We start from the raw sequence: 19837 nt of genomic DNA, 5'->3' as shown, positions 1-19837 counted from the left end.
TTTATAGAAAACCCGAGTACCAAAAACTCACAGACGCAACTTGTTTTGCTGTGTGGGAAGGTGCATTGTAAAAGAAAAGGGCAATTAACCTAAATCATAAATATAACAAAAAATGCAATAAATAAAGTGGCAGGGGTTACAGAGTTACATAGTTAGTCAGGTTGAAAAAAGACACAAGCCCATCTAGTTCAACAATAAAAAATAAAAAAATAAATAAAAAATAATATCAAACAATCCCATATACCCAATCCTATACCCAGTTGATCCAGATAAAGGCGAAAAACCCCAGGATATTGGAACAACATTTTTAGGAATAAAAGAAAACGAATATGGCTAAATAGTTTAGATTTTTTTGTAATGCATAAAATGAATAGTTTCATTTATCTAAAGGTTGAAGGCACAGAACATTACTCAAGAAGACAAAACAAATCTAAATAAATGCAAAATTACATTTCACAAAAACATAAGCTGAAAAGCAGATTCTAATGTGTTTACATTAAATGGAAGAATTACAATTTTCACACAAATAAACTCTAGAAAAAATAAATAAAAAGAAAAACAATAATATATAAGATATAAGATTTAGTACACTTGGCTGAATAGATGACAGTCCCTGCCTTTGGCCATGCCCTCTACCATGTGTCACCCTAATGAGCTTATTTTCAGAGGTCATAATCAAGCACATTGGGGTGAAATGCGTTGGTGGGATGTGACCACAAGCTCACAAGCAGCATAACACCTATTAAGCCCAATGTGGGTGAAACATGTCAGAGGGATGTGGCCGATGGGCTGGGATCTGAGCTGAAGCCAGTTTTTCATTTACATAACAGTTTAATACACTCCATGCCGCACCTCCGACATTGAAGCAAGGGGATCTGGCTTCAAAGTGGAGCTCCACAATGACAGGAAGCACGTGACCTCCACTCCACTGTGCTGTGAGGGCAGAAGATCGCTCATGTGTGGCGAGCAGTGAGAGATAATGTCATCTATCTGCTGCTCACCGCACCTTGCTCCCAAATTGAAGAGGCCCGGCTGTGAAGAGCGCTGATGTGGAGCGGGCAGAGAGAGATGTAATCTCTGCTCATCCACCCGTTCGCTTCTCTCCTCTCTTCTGGCTCTCTTATGCAGCTAGCCCGTCCAACACAAGAGCAGCCACAACCCACTGGTTAGGCAGGCACCCTGTAGCAAGAGGCTCAGAGCTATGGGCCCCAGATTCGGGGCTATAGCCCCAGTAGCCACCCACTAGCAATGCCCCTGCTTACAAAGAAACTTCTTATTAGAAGATGTAGGAGTGGTAGGAACACACCATCAATAGAATGGAGCCCAAAAGGTTTTAATTCCATCACAAAAGTCCAATTAATATCCACATACAGTCATTGCTGTGTCTTGCCTAGGTCAGCACTTTGCAGGGGGTGGCAGCTTTTTTGCCACCCCCCCCCCCCCACACAAAAACCCCTCCGACCCGTCCTCCCCATGTCCCGTTCGGATACAGCCTCCCGCAGGCCTTGCACTCAGCACTAGCAGTATGGGCGGCTTGGGAGTGTACTTGGCCCGCGGGGGAGTGACAGCTTAACTGGTGGAGGCGGGGCCTAATGCTCCACCTACCCACCTCCGCACGGCATCATTGCACGCTCTCCAGCTTGGGGCGGGGAGTCTGGGACAGGTCTCTCTGTAACCAGAGGAGGAGTGAGAGAGAGGAGGAGGATGACAGCAGGAACCCTCAGGTACAAATTGATTAGAACGAGTGAATGGATATATACTAAAGCTGCCTGGGTATACAAGCTTTTAAATTGGCCTTGACTCTGGGCTCGCTGTTTCAATCCATTTATATAGATGGATTGTAACAGCGAGCCAAGAGTCAGGGCCAGATTAAAAACATGTACACCCAGGCAGCTTTACTAATGCAGCCACTGTGCCCATCAATTGCCGCCACTGTGCCCATCAAACGCAGCCACTGTGCCCATCAAACGCAGCCACTGTGCCATCAAACGCAGCCACTGTGCCAATCAATTGCGGCCACTGTGCCCATCAAACGCAGCCACTGTGCCATCAAACGCAGCCACTGTGCCCATCAAACACAGCCACTGTGCCCATCAATTGCTGCCACTGTGCCATCAAACGCAGCCACTGTGTCATCAAACGCAGCCACTGTTCCCATCAATTGCCGCCACTGTGCCCATCAATTGAAAGAGGAAGTTGTGTGGTTTACAGAGGACAGGGCGTGTCTTAAATAGGAAGGGGTGTGACCTTGACAGGAAGGGTGGGTTGTATTTAAATTAGGGGGTGCATGAGTTTAGTCAGGCCTAGGGTAGCACAAAACCTAAATACACCACTGCATACAGTATGGATCAAGCAGCTGCAATAACCAGCTGCTGAGAAGCATGCCCTTAGAAACACTGATCCTTAAATCTTCCTAGTCACTAAAGTCTATCATTTATTTTACCCAGCATTCTGAGCTCTAATGAAGGGGGTACTCTAAAACTCCAGAAACTTGTTGGATATACATAGATTACCATGCAAACATTTTAGGCAAGTGTGAAAAATGTTGTAAATTATAAATAATTTCAGAAATAGAAGTATTATTGGTTTATTAATCAATTAACAAAATAGAAAGTAAATGAACAAAACAAAAATGCCTTCAAAACAGCATTGATTCTTCTAGGTAGTTTTTGAAGGAACTCAGCAGGTAGGCCAGTGGCGGAATTATAGGGGTCGCCAAGATCGCCATGGCGACCGGGCTCCCTGTACTTCTGCGATAGGAGGGAAGGCTGAGAGGAGCTCACAATCACCAGCCGAACTGAAATCGGCACTGTGCGGCAGCTCCTCACATTAGGCTTAGTGAAAGCAGTGTGTGCTCTTTGTCTCCCCCTAGAGTGCAGTACCCGCCAGGAAGAGGTAAATGTCTGCTGTTTTTTTTTTAATAAGCCTATCTACTGTATTTGTGATTGTATGTGTGTGTGTGAGCATGCTTGTATGAGTGAACATGCTTGTATGTGTGTGTGTGAGCATGCTTGTATGAGTGAACATGCTTGTATGTGTGTGTGTGAGCATGCTTGTATGAGTGAACATGCTTGTATGCAGGGCTCGAGTCCTGCGGGAACGCATGGGAACGGCGTTCCCGTACTATTTCCACAACGGGAACGCCGTTCCCATTAGCAGCCCGAGTAGCCCGCCACTCGTGCGTAGCCCGCCGCTCCTCTGCCGCCCGAGTCAGTGACTGGTTGCTAGGCTAGGGCCGCTCCGCGTCTAGCAACCGGTCACATGACATCGGCCGTACACGTGGGCACGCACTGGAGTCAGTGGGCAGTACGCATACGGCCTCCAGCACAGCCAGCGGCAGACACACGCCGCTGGCATACGGACTGTCTCCTCCCTCCCCTCTACGCAGTGCTCTCCCGAGAAGTAAACCAGGTTAGTCACTAGCACTCTGCATTACCCTGCCAATACTCTGCATTACTCAATACTCTGCAATACCCCGCCAATACTCTGTATTACTCCACCAATACTCTGCATTACCCCGCAAATACTCTGCATTACCCCGCCAATACTCTGCATTACCCCGCCAATACTCTGCATTACCCCGCAAAATACTCTGCATTACCCCGCCAATACTCTGCATTACCCCTCCTCCAATACTCTGAATTACTCTGCCAATACTCTGAATTACTTTGTCAATACTCTGAATTACTCCGCCAATACTCTGCATTACTCCACCAATACTCCGCCAATACTCTGCATTACCCCGCCAATACTCTGCATTACTCCACCAATACTCTGCATTACTCCGCCAATACTCTGCATTACTCCACCAATACTCTGCATTACTCCACCAATACTCTGCATTACTCCACCAATACTCTGCATTACTCTACCAATACTCTGCATTACTCCACCAATACTCTGCATTACTCCACCAATACTCCGCCAATATTCTGCATTACTCCGCCAATACTCTGCATTACTCCACCAATACTCCGCCAATACTCTGCATTACTCCACCAATACTCTGCCAATACTCTGCATTACTCCACCAATACTCCGCCAATACTCTGCATTACTCCACCAATACTCCGCCAATACTCTGCATTGCTCCACCAATACTCTGCATTACCCAATACTCTGCAATACCCCGCCAATACTCTGCATTACTCCACCAATACTCTGCATTACTCTACCAATACTCTGCATTACTCCACCAATATTCTGCATTACTCTACCAATACTCTGCATTACTCTACCAATACTCTGCATTACTCCGCCAATACTCTGCATTACTCTACCAATACTCTGCATTACTCCACCAATACTCTGCATTACTCCACCAATACTCTGCATTACTCTACCAATACTCTGCCAATACTCTGCATTACTCCACCAATACTCTGCATTACTCCACCAATACTCTGCATTACTCCACCAATACTCTGCATTACTCCACCAATACTCTGCTATACCCTGCCAATACTCTGCAATACATACCCTGCCGATACTTACTCTGCAATACTTACCCTGCCAAGACTCTGCAATACTTACCCTGCAATGCCCTGCCAATAATCTGCAATACCCAGCAATAATCTGCCATACCCTGCCAATACTCTGCAATACCCTGCCAATACTTATCCTGCCAATATTCTGCAATACCCTGCCAATACTTACCCTGCCAATACATATTCTGCTAATACCCAGCCATACCCATCCATGCTCAGCCAAAATATTATTGGGGGAGATGACGTGGATATTACAGTAGGGGAGATGTATATTACAGTAGGGGAGATGTATATTGCAGTGGGGACTATATGGTGGTGACATTTTCACAGGTTTTTGCAAATTCAATTATTATTTGCTGATCCGAAAAAAGATCCGATCTGTGACTCAGATCCAAGGAATGATCCGATCCGTGAGTTTTTTGATCCGTTGCCGATAATCTTGCACGGCAAGGGCAACGTTATTCCAGTTTGTGTGATATTTTCTAATTTGCTGTATTTGAATTTGGAACAGGGTGTATTTGTGTTAGAAATTCCCTGCGAGGGAAAGATCATCACCCATTGTGTTGATTATTCTGTTTGACAAGTTAACTTATTTTGTATTTGTAAACTGGCACTTTACAATAAATGTACTGTATTTTCTGTGAAATATATATGCATATGAGCGTACCTTTATTTATTTATTTTTTTTTTGGTGGGGGAGTGGATCTTGGGTGAGAGTTCCCACACTTTTTTCCCCAGCACTTGACCCCTGCTTGTATGTGTGTGTGTGAGCATGCTTGTATGAGTGAACATGCTTGTATGTGTGTGTGTGAGCATGCTTGTATGAGTGAACATGTTTGTATGTGTGTGTGTGAGCATGCTTGTATGAGTGAACATGTTTGTATGTGTGTGTGTGAGCATGCTTGTATGAGTGAACATGCTTTTATGTGTGTGTGTGTGTGAGCATGCTTGTATGAGTGAACATGCTTGTGTGTGTGTGTAAGCATGCTTGTATGAGTGAACATGCTTTTATGTGTGTGTGTGAGCATGCTTGTATGAGTGAACATGCTTGTATGTGTGTGTGTGAGCATGCTTGTATTAGTGAACATGCTTGTATGTGTGTGTGTGTGTGAGCATGCTTGTATGAGTGAACATGCTTGTATGTGTGTGTGTGAGCATGCTTGTATGTGTGTGTGTGAGCATGCTTGTATGAGTGAACATGCTTTTATGTGTGTGTGTGAGCTTGTGTGTGTGTGAGCATGCTTGTATGAGTGAACATGCTTGTGTGTGTGTGTGTGTGTGTGTGAACATGCTTTTATGTATGTGTGTGTGAGCATACTCGTATGTGCATGTGTGTGAGCATGCTTGTATGTATGTGTGTGAGCATGCTTGTATGTGTGTGTGAGCATGCTTGTATGTGCATGTGTGTGAGCATGCTTGTGTGTGCGTGAGCATGCTTGTGTGTGAGCATGCTTGTATGTGTGTGTGTGTGAGCATGCTTGTATGTGTGTGTGAGCATGTGTGTGTGTGTGTGTGTGTGTGTGTGTGTGTGTGAGCACGCATGTGTGTGAGCATGCATGTGTGTGTGTGTGTGTGTGAGCATGCATGTATGTGTGTGTGTGAGCATGCATGTATGTGTGTGTGTGAGCATGCATGTATGTGTGTGTGAGCATGCATGTATGTGTGTGTGTGTGCGAGCATGCTTGTATCTGTGTGCGTGAGCATGCTTGTATGTATGTGTGTGTGTGTGAGCATGTATGTGTGTGTGTGTGAGCATTAATGTATGTGTGTGTGTGTGTGAGCATGCTTGTGTGTGTGCGTGTGAGCATGCTTGTATGTGTGTGAGTGTGTGTGAGCATGCTTGTATGTGTGTGTGAGAGCATGCATGTATGTGTGTGTGTTCATATATGTATGTGTATGTATGCATGTGTGTGTGCATGTGTTTATCAGTGGCGGTGCATCCAAAAGGGTGCACAGGTTCCACCCCCTCTATGACCAATGGATAGATTCATGCATAGCATAGCATGAATCTATCCATGGCCACCGCTGCCACCCCCATATTTAGGTGTCTGGTTCCTTTTGGGGTGCCGGGTGCCTGAATTACAGCGGTGGGGGTGTTTTTGTAGCGCCTGATTAGAGCCATGGGCTATAATAGGCTTCAAAATAGGTGAACTGCGAGCGCCATGCTTGACGCTCACAGTCTACCCAGCCAGATGTGTTAGAAAAGTGAATTAATATTCACTTTCCTAACACTGAACCGCCTCTCCACCAATCAGGTGTGCGGGTCTTTTACCCATCACTTGATTGGCTGAAACGATAGACACAGCTATTGGACACCCATCAGGAGGAGAGGACGGGAGATGAGGATGGCAGTAGCTGCATGGAGGACCCCGCTCATGGCCATTACCCGCTGCCCCACCAAGACAGGGTAAGTGGCGGGCAGACAGTGAGCGGGCAGTGGGGATTCACAGTGGCAGCATTTGATGGGCACAGTAGCAGCATTTGATGGGCACAGTAGCAGCATTTGATGGGCACAGTGGTAGCATTTGATGGGCACAGTGGCGGCATTTGATGGGCACAGCGGTGGCATTTGATGGGCACAGCAGTGGCATTTGGGCACAGCGGCAGAGTTTAATGGGCACAGTAGTGACATTTGATGGTACAGTGGTGGCAATAGATGGTACAGTGGTGGCGTTTGATGGGCACAGTGGCTGTAATTGATGTTTTTTAAATCGGTTCCTTTATATGCAGCCACCCACTTGGGACTGGGCCCTGGTGTTCCACCATCGGGCTCGGAGAAAAGAGCCCTGTCCGGAGGTCGGGGGGGGGGGGCCCGCCATGGTTTCCTGCATTGGGGCCCTGAAGGTTCTAGTTACGCCACTGAGGTAGGCTGTTCCAAGTATCCTTGAGAACTAACAGCAGATCTTATGTGGATGTAGGCTGCCTCCTTCTGTCTCTTCATGTAATCCCAGACAGACTGGATGATGTTGAGATCAGGGTTCCATGGGGACCAAACCATAACTTCTTTACTTCTGTACTTTTTTACACTGAAGATAGTTCTTAATGATAGATAAGAATCTACCTGTATTTCTGAGCATTGAGGACACGATTGATCCTGACCAAATCTACAACTCCTAGAACCTGCAAGGAACCTCCAGCATGCTTTACTGGTGCCTGCAGACACTCAATATTGTACCGCTCCTCATCCCTTCGGTGAACAATCTGCCTCCTGTTAAAGCCAAATATTTCAAATTTTGACTTATCAGTCCAGAGCACCTGCTGCCATTTTTTCTGCACCCAGTTCCTATGTTTTCATGCATAGTTGAGTCACTTAAGAAAAATCTTTACACTTAAAAAGGGTGCGCTTGGTCGCTGTGTTAAAAAGACTGCTGCATCATAAAATCCCTGGAAAGTTGGGATGCTAAAGGATAAAAAATACATAAAGTGCACTGTCAATCAACTTGAGTGCAAAACCTCATAAAGTGAATGTTTGACTACCCTAAGTATATAAACAAATGGATACGAAGTGACAAAAAAATGAAACAAACCAGTGAAACAAATTCTGAAAAACATAAAGACCTGAAATAAAAAAACATTTAATTTGTAAAAATCTATTATCAAATAAGTTCAAAGGTGTTTAAAAAAAAAAAACTGTGTGAATGAAATGTTAATCCATCCATGAATCAACAACTGTGAAAAAAGTGTCCATGCAAAACTGAAAGGAACAGCAAAATTCCAGGCAACCTTATCCAGCCCTCCTTCACCACTGTGTTTAAATTAATAGATGGCAGTTTTCCAGATCCTAGGATCTAAATACGCGTGTCTCCTCAAAGGGACCTGTGAATAATCGCTCTCCGAGACTCAAGCTGGACTCCGGCTCCACCAGCAGGTACAAACATCTCAACCAGGTCCACAGACGCATGTCCCCACCAAGGCAAATAGGCAAATAGGTTCCTGATGATCAACCACTGAGATAAAGATAGAGCACCAACTTCATGTGCTCAGTTAATACCGCGTGGAGGGGTTAAAAAAAACTCATAGTGCATGAACTCTTAAGCTTAATAAGAAGTTGTACTTACAAAAATTGGGTAAAGAAACAGAAAAACAGTATGAGCACGGCTGCCTGCAGTGCAGGTCGTACTCTAAATGCCACACTATTAGCTCCTTATCCAATACATTTCCCCTGAATAGGCATTGACTGGGAATTTTTGTTTTTCAGACTTTGTTTTACTTGTTTGTTTCAATTTTTTGTCACTTTGTATCCATTTGTTTATATACATAGGGTATTCAAACATTCACTTCATGAGGTTTTTGCACTTAAGTTGATTGACAGTGCACTTTATATATTTTTTTATATTCGAGTCACTTAACCTTGCTTCCACATAGAAGGTATGGCTAATTGACCACATTTCTTCCATGAAGACCACTTCTGGCCAGACAGTAAATGGGTCCCACTGGTTTCCACCAGTTCTGATCTGTTGGCACTGCTGGACATCTTCCAATGTCGAAGGGAAGTAAACATGGTGTGTCTTTCACCTGGTGCATTAAAGAGGAGGGCCGTTTAAAAAATAAATAAATTAAAAGTCAGCAGCTGCAAACACTGCAGCTGCTGACTTAATAAGCACACTTACCTGTCTAGGGCGCCCGCGATGTCGGCCGCCTGAGGCCGACCCGTCCCTCGGTTCTCGGGTCCCGGCGCCGCCATTCCTTCTAAGGGAAACAGGCAGTGGAGCCTTCCGGCTTCACTGCCCGTTTCCTACTGCGCATGCGCGAGTCACGCAGCGCTTTGTGAATGGAACGCGCTGTGTTCTGGAACACACAGTTCCCAGAACACAGCACGACCCATTACCCAGAAGACAACGCGACGAGGAGAGAAGAAAGAACATCTCCGCGGAGGAGGAAGAGGAAGATTAGGATTATGTGCCTAGCAACAGCCATTTCTGGTAAGTAAAAAAAAAAAATTTTTTTGATTTTTTTTTTTTGATTTTTTTGTAATTTTTTATATTTTTTTTTTTTCAGGGTGGACCTCCACTTTAAGTGTCCTTGGCTGACCACTACATCTATGGTCCTCAGCGATGCCTGTTTCTTTGTGCTTATTCAAAGGAGCACATTTTGAAACCCCAGTCTGCTTTGAAATTTTTGCCTGGGAGATACCTTGCTCATGCATTTTAACTACTGCGTGTCTTGTTGCTGTGCTCAGCCTTGCCATGGTTTATGACCTGTGACATGAAACTGTCTTCTGCAACCTCACCTTAGTAGCAAAGTTTGGCTGTTCCTCACCCTGTTTTAAGCCTCCCACATTTCTGTTTTTGTTTTAGTTAATGACTGTGTTTCAACCTACATATGAAATGAATGGTCATTAGCACCTGATTGGTATAATTGGTTAATCATACACCTGACTTGAAAAACCCCTGACTTTGTAAAAGTGTACAAAGTGCAAGTATAAGAACTGATGCTGGTTTGAAGCCAAAGTTTAGTCTCACCAAATATTACCGTATTTTTCGCTCCATAAAGCCGCGTACACACGGGCGGACTGTATGGCCTACTTAGTCCGTCGAAACACATTTCAGCGGACAGTCCTCTCGTGTGTGGGCTTCAGCGGACTTTTTCAGCGTGCAGTCTGGCGTACTAAGTATTTCGGAATTTTCGAAATTCTGTCCGTCATACTTTGGTTTCAGCAGACAATCCGTTCGTGAGTAGGCTAGTTCGACGGACTAAGAATGGCGCATGCTCAGAAAGGATTTACACGGCGGAAGGTTGCATTGCTGTGTATTCCACTTCCTATTTCTAGTCCCGTCGTACGTGCTGTACACGTCATCGCGCAAGCTTTCGACGGACTGTTTGTGCATCCGTGTGTGGTCAAGTCCGTTCATTCGAAAGTATGACGGACTGTCCGTCGGATTGTATGACGGACTAAGTAGGCCATACAATCCGCCCGTGTGTACGCGGCTTTAGACGCACCTGACCCTAAGACGCACCTATGTTTTAGAGGTTGAAAACAAGAAAAAAAAATATTCTGAACCAAATGGTGTACTAAAATATTTTCCAATGCCCATGAAATGCAGAGTGACCATTACCATAGAAAATGCAGAGTGACCATTACCATAGAAAGTATTGGCAGGGTATTGGCAGGGTATGGCAGAGTATTGGCAGGGTATCGCAGAGTATTGGCAGAGTATTGCATGGTATTGCAGAGTATTGGCATGGTATTGCAGAGTATTGGCAGGGTATTGTAGAGTATTGGCAGGGTATTGAATAGTATTGGCAGGGTATTGAAGAGTATTGGCAGGGTATTGCAGAGTATTGGCAGGGTATTGCAGAGTATTGGCAGGGTATGGCAGAGTATTGGCAGGGTATTGGCAGGGCATGGCATGGTATTGCAGAGTATTAGCATGGTATTGCAGAGTATTGGCATGGTATTGCAGAGTATTGGCAGGGTATGGCAGAGTATTGCAGAGTATTGGCAGGGTACTGCAGAGTATTAGCAGGGAGTTGCAGAGTATTGGCAGGGAGTTGCAGAGTATCGGCAGGGTATAGCAGAGTATTGGCAGGGTATGGCAGAGTATTGGCAGGGTATGGCAGAGTATTGCAGAGTATTGGCAGGGTATTGCAGAGTATTGGCAGGGAGTTGCAGAGTATCGGCAGGGTATTGCAGAGTATTGGCAGCACTGCTGCCATCCGATCTCTCCCCTCTGTGTACAGATCTGTACACAGAGGGGAGAGAGGAACCTGCGTCATCATGACAAACAGCGGGTGCACCAATATGGCCGTCCCTCCGGAGCTAGGCCGAAGCCGCGGCCTTTACTAAGGCCGAGGCTGCGGACCGTTTCGGATTGCGCCGGGGCGGTGCCAATCGTATATTCGCATATCCCCATATTTCTGAGGGAAAAAAATGTGCGTCTTATGGTCCGAAAAATACAGTAATTTGATTTCGATTTTTCTTCTGTTTGCTCATTTTGTAAATTTATAAAAATAATTTTTGAAACCATTCTTACTTTACAGCAATTCTTCACACCTGCCTAAAACTTTTGCTTTTGGACTCCAGTCTATCAGTGGGATGACTCCAACTTCTCCTACATCTTTAGATTAGTATCCAAAAGACCCTAAAGGCTTGTCTGTGCATGAAAGGTAGAGAAGACCAGACCAAGCTAAAAAAATTTACAGGAAAAGTAAAGATTTGCATATAATGTTACCCTATGTTCCTGGATCTACTTATTATTTTGACAGGAGGTTTTATTGGAAATTAACCTCTGCATATTTTTATTGGACGATATCTAGTGACCCTATTAATTTGTTTTAAGAAACAATATGAAGGGAAATGATTAACTATATTTTTTCTCCATGACAGAGTTCTTTCTACAACCTATAAGCTCAGGAGGGTCCCTGACAATAATGCAGCCTAAACACCAGTGTGGTGTGGATATGTCCAAGACTTGTTTTTAATAAAGACAGTGTCAACACTATAGAGATGTGCTAACTTACTAATACTGATACTTAAAGTGGTTGTATGGTCATTTTTTTAACTTTTACCTACAGGAAAGCCTATAATAAGGCTTACCTGTAGGTAAAAAAAATATCTCCTAAACCTGTACGGTTTAGGAGATATTCCCCTCGGTATGCGCCGCTGACTGCAGCGGCGCATGCGCACAAGGGGGTTCTCTCCGTGAAAATCCGGCAGCGCTCGTGCGGCCGGACTGAAATCTCCCGCGCGCATGCGCGGGAGTGACGATATCGCGGCTTCGGCCACTCACAGCGCCGGAGCCGCGATACCCGGAAGAGACGCCGAGGGAGCATGTCGGCTCCCTCGGCGTGGATCGGGCCAGATGTCGGGGCCTCGTTCTAAGGTATTTCATAATGAGCTAGTATGCGGTGCATACTAGCTCATTATGCCTTTTGCTTTGCAGGTTTAAAAAAAAAAAAAAAAAACATTGCGGGTTTACTACCGCTTTAAAGTGGGGTGCCGCTAAAAAAATTTTTTTTAAAGTCAGCAGTTACAAATACTGCAGCTGCTGACTTTTAATAATCAGACACTTACCTATCCCAGGGTCCAGCGATGCGGGGGAACGAAGCCCCCTCTCGTCCCCCGCTCCGCTTGCGGCACCGTCATTCGTACTGTGGGCACCGGGCTGTGGCTTCACAGCCATGCACCCACTGCCCATGCGCGAGCGGCGCAGGGCGCCGTGATACGCCGCACCGTCATCTGGGACACGTGACAGGTCCCAGGTGACTGTGCGGCGCGAGGGGAAGTGACGTCACCAGCCCGGGCAAGAAAGAAGGCCGACTATGAGGGACTCCCTAGCAACAGGTATTTAGAGGTGAGTAAAAAAATGTTTTTTTCCAATTATTTATTTATTTATTTATTTTAAGATTTTTAATCCCTTTTTTATTTTTTGGTGGCATCACCACTTTAAAGTGGATCCAGTTCCATCCTTTTAGGGGCTTTGCTTACAGCAAACAGCATTTGGGAAAAATACGTTGTTGCAGATAAAAATACATTTACATTGGAAATAAAGCACATTCATAGAACATATGAGCAATAAGGCTGCATTCACACCTGAGCGTGGCGTTTTCAAGCAGAAAATCAGGATATTTACGGCGATTTTGCTGCGTTTTTTGCTGCGTTTTTTACCGTGTTTCGCTGCGTTTTTACCATGATTTGCCACGATTTTGTGCAGGGCAAAAGGTCGTAAATGTTAAAAGAAGAAAAACGCCCAAATCTGCTCAATTTGAGCGACAAAAAAGGGTCCGGAACTTCTTTGAGCTTCAGGCGTTCAGCTTCAGGCGACATGGAGTGGAGATGTGAACCATCTCCATTGAGAATAATAGATTTTTTCCCCTCTAGCGTTTTGTAGCTTCAGGCTTCAAGCTACAAAAGCTCAGGTGTGAATGGGGTCTTAATGTGAAGAAACCTTTCTCTATTTGGAGATTAAATCTCCTTTCCTACAGATGTAAAGTGTGCCCCCTTGTCCTCTGTGATGACCTTAAAGTGAATAACTCAACACCAAGTTCACTATATGGACCCCTTATGTATTTGTACATGTTGATCATATCCCCCCTTAATCTCCTCTTCTCAAGAGATAATAAAATCAGTTCCTCTAATCTTTCCTCATTGCTGAGCTCCTCCATGCCCCTTATCAGTTTGGTTGTCATTCTCTGCACGTTCTCTAGTTCCCCGATATCCTTTTGTGAATTGGTGCCCAGAACTAAACTGCATATTCCAGATGAGTTCTTACTAATGATTAGGAATGGGTGAACGGTTTGGTCCGAGCATAAGTTCGGGCCGAACTTTCACTGTTCAGACATTCGACAAACAGCTGAACAAACGGGTTGTTCGACCGTTTGTTCCCCCCCCCAACCAACCTCAATGCATTGTGGTGCTGAACAGTGTATTGCAAGCCCTGATTGGCAGAAGCAGTGAAAAAATCGATTTTGTGCAGGGCAAAAGGTTACCAATGTTAAAAGAAGAAAAACGCCCAAATCTGCTCAATTCGAGCGACAAAAAAGGGTCCGGAACTTGTTTGAGCTTCAGGCGTTCGGCTTCAGGCGACATGGAGTGGAGATGTGAACCATCTCCATTGAGAATAATAGATTTTTTCCCCTCTAGCGTTTTGTAGCTTCAGGCTTCAAGCTACAAATGCTCAGGTGTGAATGAGGTCTAACTGAATGTTTTTACTATAGTTGTGCTTTATCATTTAGGGCCGTAATATAAATAAAGAATTTCAGAGTTCCAGAATGCAGTCATAATTGGATATATCATTTTCAAGGTTTTTTAAAAGTGTAATATGCTTGACAACCCAATATTTCTGAGGCATAGGTGGATAAAATCAGTGCCATTGTTCCACTGCACCTTGGAGGAAGGGGGTGGGGCGAAGGCTGCACAGGGCCCCAGTGGCGGCTGGTGCCCAAAATTTTTAGGTGTGGGGCACAAACGAACTGAAAAATATACGGAAACAAAAACATCAATTGCAGCCACTGTGCCATCAAATGTAGCCACTGTGCCCATCATATGCAGCCCCTCTGCCCATCATATGCAGCCACCTGTGCTATCAAATAAAGCCACTGTACCCATCATTTGCAGCCACTGTACCCATCATATGCAGCCAACTGTGCCCAGCAAATGCAGCCAACTGTGCCCATCATATGAAGCCTCTCTGCCCATCATATGCAGCCAACTGTACCCATCATATGCAGCCACTATGCCCATCATATGCAGCCAACTGTGCCCATCATGTGCAGTCACTGTGCCCATCATATGCAGACACTGTGCCCATCATATGCAGCCAACTGTGCCCATCATATGCAGCCACTGTGCCCAACAAATGCAGCCAACTGTGCCCATCATATGCAGCCTCTGTGCCCTGAAAATGCAGCTGATTGTGCCTATCATATGCAGCTTCTGTGCCCATAATATGCAGCCACTATGCCCCCCCGCCTGCTTGCCCACTGTCTGCCTGGAACTTACCCCATTGTGGCGGCGGGACAGGCAGTGAGTGACAGCGACGAGCTGTGGGACGGGTAGCGCAGTTCAGGCTGCATCTCTTCTTCCTGTTCTGCTAGGCGATCAATGGGATTACCTCTGCCTTCAACCAATCAGGTGACCAGTATTAGATCTGCACCTCCTGATTGGCGGATAGGCGGTTCATTGTTAGAAAAGAAAATATTAATTTGCTTTGCTAACACACCTGGGTGGACTGTGAGCGCAATGTTCTGCGCTCGCAGTTCACCTTTTTTGAAGCCTATTAGAGCCTATGGCTCTAATTGGGTGCTTCAAAAAACACCCCTGTCGCTATAATTCAGGCACCCGGCATCCAAAAAGGCTCCATATGCCTAAATAAGGGGTGGCTACAGCGGCCATGGATAGATTCATGCAATGCAGGAATCTATCCATTTTACATAGAGGGGGTGGCTGGAGAGAGGGGGTGGCGCATGTGTGCCCTTAATGGACGCACCGCCACTGCAGGGCCCCATGATTTCTAACATCAACCCTGTGTGTCAGAATGGCCCAGTCAAAATCCAGAGCTAAATCCAATTAAGAATCTGTGGTAAAACTTGAAAATTGCTGTTCGCTCTCCATCCAATCTGACAGAGCTTGAGCTATTTTTGAAAAGAAGAATAGGCAAAAATGACACTCTCTAGGTATGCAAAGCTGGTAGAGACATCCCCAAAAAGACTTGCAGCTGTAATCACAGCAAAAGGTGGTTCTATAAAGTATTGACTCAGTGGGGCTGAATACAAATGCACGCCATACTTTTCACATATTAATTTGTAAAAAAAATTGAAAATCATTTATCATTTTCCTTCCACTTCACAATTATGTGCCACTTTGTGTTGGTCTATCACATAAAATCCCAATAAAATACATTTAAGTTTTTGGTTGTAACATGAGAAAATGTGGAAAATTTCAAGGGGTATGAATACTTTTTTAAGGCACTGTGTGTATAAACACTCTTACCTTAATTCACTTTCAATCTGGAAACCTCTCTTCCTTGCCAGTTCCATCAGGAAATTTCTCCTGCTTGCTCCCATCTTCCTCTCCACGAGAAACAGGACAATTCCTTTAAATTTCACTTCATAGCGGCAGAAGGAAGAGGAGCCGTGTAGAATTCTGGGTCTCTTTTTGACAGGGACCAGCCCTGACCCTCTAACAAGATCCATGATAGAAACCTACTGCCAGCGTGACCATAAATGAACCAAACCTTCCTCTGCCAGCTGCCTTTTGATATCGCGAGCCATTTATGTCAGTTTTCCTGCTTGCCTGGTGGTTTTACTTTTTGTACATCTGCAGAGATAATTCACTTTGAACAGAAACTAAATTATTTTATAACAACATATAACTAAATACCACCAAACAGATGTTCTTTGCATTACCCACCAACAGTACCTTCCGTGTCCCAGTTACGTGCAATAACATATTTGTCATTTGCAATGTTTTTAAAGTATATATCATGTTGCTATAAAAGATGCTATAAAAAGAGACCAATAACATATATTCCAAAGTATTGCTATCATTAATAGAGATGAGCGAATCCTCCCGGGTTTAATTAGTCCAACCCTGCATGAAGTCTGCAAAACACAAACTTAAAATTGAACACCATTGACATCTATGGAGGGGCAAATCTCGATTCTCCATTCTTTGCATTTTCAAGGCTAATACACAGGCTATTGTATTGGGTACTGCTATGACAGACATTAAAAAAGCAATTTTTTATTAAATAAAGTACGGTGGGGAAAGAGTATTCTTTATAATATGACTTTGAGGATAACATCGGAAAATCAATAGTCCTTTACATTAAATGCTTGTAAGATGCCTTTAGGCTGTATGTGGTGTTAAGGAACAGTATGGTTTTCACAGACAGCACCAACGACACCATATTCTGCCATCACATATCTTGCATTTGTATATATTATTTAACTTTTACATTTGGCTTGGCTTCAGAACAGCATCAGCACCCCCAATCTGATTGATCATAACTTGAAATTAAATTCAGACTGTATCCCTGGTGAATTTGATGATCGGTGATTTTTTGCAAATGGTTTGTGGCCTGTGCTACACCACAGTGGCAGGTATCTGGGCCTCATTATTTGGCCTAGAAGTAGAAGGCCATCTGCAATCCAACATTATTTTTCACAGAAGGCCATCTCTGCTCACAGACCAATAGACAGAATTCAATCAGACAGCATGAGACAGATGGAGTAAATGGGGAGGGTTTTCGAAGGGGGTGCTTCACCCCTCCCTGATACAAAGGTAAACAAGGACCAAATTGTGCCACTTACGAGGCGTGCTTAGAAGAACCTTTTTTCCACATTCCCTGATGGTTGCAGGGTCCCATCTGATGAGCAATATGTCTCCAATCTCAAAAAGATGGCCAAGGCCAGCTGCAGGGAGCACTCTCAGACAGCTCCAAAATGTGCCGACTACATCAGGATATAGAGAGGATTGGGATTAGGGTTGCAAATTTACTGACAGGACACAAAAAAATTCACTAACAGAGCCAATTTTGTTTACTGACACCACCCATACAATTTACTGACTGAGCCACATTTTTTACTGACACTTCAATAATTACACAGAATGACCATTCTCAGTTCAAATATCAATATTTAAATTACAAACATGTGGCTAGTGCATTTAGCAATATGCTTAAAGTGGATGTAAACCCGATTCATGAAATTTGAACTTGGCACATACTATATCTCTAAAGTGTTTTCTTATCTCTCTTCAAAGCACTAGGTCCCGTGGCTTTCTCCTGCTCCTGTCTATGTGGAGTGGGGGTGTGTGCCTTTCCTCCGATCAGCTGTCTCACGGTGTATGGGAAAAATCACCCACAGGTGAATCAGGAAGAGAAAATTCTAACAGGATGTGCACTTTCTAAGCAGTGTAAAAAGCTGAAGATAAGTAAAACTTATGTAGGGAGATTTGTTTCATCCCTGTGTATCATCTGAGGCTTGTCACTTCACTGGGTGTATGTGAGGGTTTAAATCCACTTTAAGCTATAACAAAAGGCAAAAAACATTTTTCTCTTTTTACAAGAAGATCAGGTACATAAACCTAGCACAGAGTTCCCCCTTACATCAGAATCAGCAGGGTTACCTTTGCCATGCAAGGAGGAACTCTGTGGATCTTGATGCAAAAGGAAACACTGTGATGTAAAGGAGAAATCTGTGGAGTCCACATAGCTCCAGTTTACATCACAGTCAACAGAGTTCCCCCTTACATCAGGCTCCAGAGTTCCCCTTTACATCACAGTTCACAAAGACCTCCCTTTCATCAGATTACACAGAGTTCTCTTTTACATCAGAGTCTACAAGGTTCTCCCTTACAGTATAAGGAGGAACTCTGTGGGCTCTGATGTAAAGGTGAAGACCGTGGACACTGATATAAAGAGGAACACTGCTGACTGTCTGCCATGTAAAGGGAAACTCTGATGTATGGGGGTTTCTAGTCACTAGAGCCCCAGCTTCCTTTCACAAGAGTCCACAGAGTTCTCCTTTACATCACAGTCTGCAAGATTTCCCCTTAGGCCGCGTACACACGGGCGGACTGTTCGCCCAACCTTGTCCGCTGAACAGTGTTTGGGCGGACAGTCCGCTCGTGTGTGGGACTTCAGCGGACAGTTTCAGCGGACAGTTGGCCGAACAAGGTCTTACGGAAATTCCGGAAAACTGTCCGCTGAAACAAGGTTTCAGCGGACTGTTCGCTCGTGTGTAGGCTTGTTCGGCCAACTAAGTCTCGCGCATGCTCAGAAAGGATTTCCACGTCGGAAGGTTGCATTGCAGTGTATTGGACGTCGAAATTTTCGATCCGTCGTGCGTGCCGAAACGTCATCGCGCACGGTTTCAGCAAACTGTTCGTCCGTCGTGTGTGGCCATGTCCGTCCATGCTAAGTTTGAGCGGACTGTTTGCCGAAACTGTTGGACGGACAAAGTTGGGCGAACAGTCCGCGCGTGTGTACGCGGCCTAACACATACAAAAAAACAAAAAAGAAGGAGAGGGGACGCCTCCCTCTAAATGTAAACCTGTTAGATTGCATAAAAATTGCACTGAGAAGATATTAAAGACGAATCGGCATATCATCAGTAGGAGTGTTGTCATCTGGGGAGCAGCAGAGATCGGCAGACAAGCGGCTGGCACATGCAGAGTGCATCTGGGAAGCTGTTAGAAGGATGGATTGTAGAAATGTTGAAGTACTGGGACTCAATCTGTTAGTCTAGCGTGGCGGCTTCCAGGTCTCCTCTGCCTGCTCTGCAGTTCAGTCCTGGCGACTTGCTCTTACTCTGCTGTTTTTAGTCCTCTCCAGTCCCAGTGGTTCTCAAGTCCCCTGGCCCTGCTGCAGTTTGTAAAACATGTCAAGCGGTGCCGGGACATCACCATGCGCAAGCCCCCTCCCCCCATTCAAGCCCTGCCGAGCTTGCCTGAGCATGGCTGGGCCTGCCCAAGCATATCCAAGCCCGCCCGAGCATAGTCGACCCCACCTGAGCCCAGCCAACAGAACTGCATGCGCGGTTCCGCAGCCAGCCCATGGGCATAACTTGAAACGGTTTGTAAATCGCCCAACATATACAAACTGTCTGGTCAGTTGGCAACCCTGGTTGGGATGCTGGTGAGGAAGAGGAAATGCTTTCATTTAATTATAGTCAAAGAACTGAAGATATAGCTTCAGTGGAAAAAGGTCCTCCCCCTTCATCAGGGCATAGGATAAGGGCAGGAGCAGCAAATATTAGGTGACCATAGGATGCCCTGCCTTCTCCAAATTAGTTTTTTTTTTTGAGGGAGTGGTAAACAAAAGTTTTGTTTTTCTAGAGTCTTTTTTTATTTAAGGGCCTCAAAGCATAAACTAGGCAGAACTGTCCTTTGTTTACAGCACCTCACC

General features: G+C 44.9%; 1 protein-coding gene across 1 annotated transcript in view; it reads right to left on the bottom strand.

Annotated features, from left to right (window-relative positions):
- The window catches only part of DNTT (DNA nucleotidylexotransferase), a 618183-nt gene extending 601954 nt beyond the window's left edge, over window positions 1-16229 (bottom strand). Inside the window, exon 1 of the mRNA XM_077455236.1 lies at window positions 15919-16229. Within this exon, the coding sequence (XP_077311362.1) occupies window positions 15919-16121 (203 nt within the window). The 5' untranslated portion in view covers window positions 16122-16229. The remainder of the gene's footprint in view (window positions 1-15918) is intronic.
- Window positions 16230-19837: the final 3608 nt, after the last annotated feature.

Source organism: Lithobates pipiens, unplaced genomic scaffold (genome assembly GCF_037356315.1).
Source record: "Lithobates pipiens isolate NorthernLeopardFrog02 unplaced genomic scaffold, aLitPip1_a1.2 Scaffold_25, whole genome shotgun sequence".
Classification (NCBI taxonomy): Eukaryota; Metazoa; Chordata; class Amphibia; order Anura; family Ranidae; genus Lithobates; species Lithobates pipiens.
This window is presented reverse-complemented; position numbering and strand designations above follow the sequence as displayed.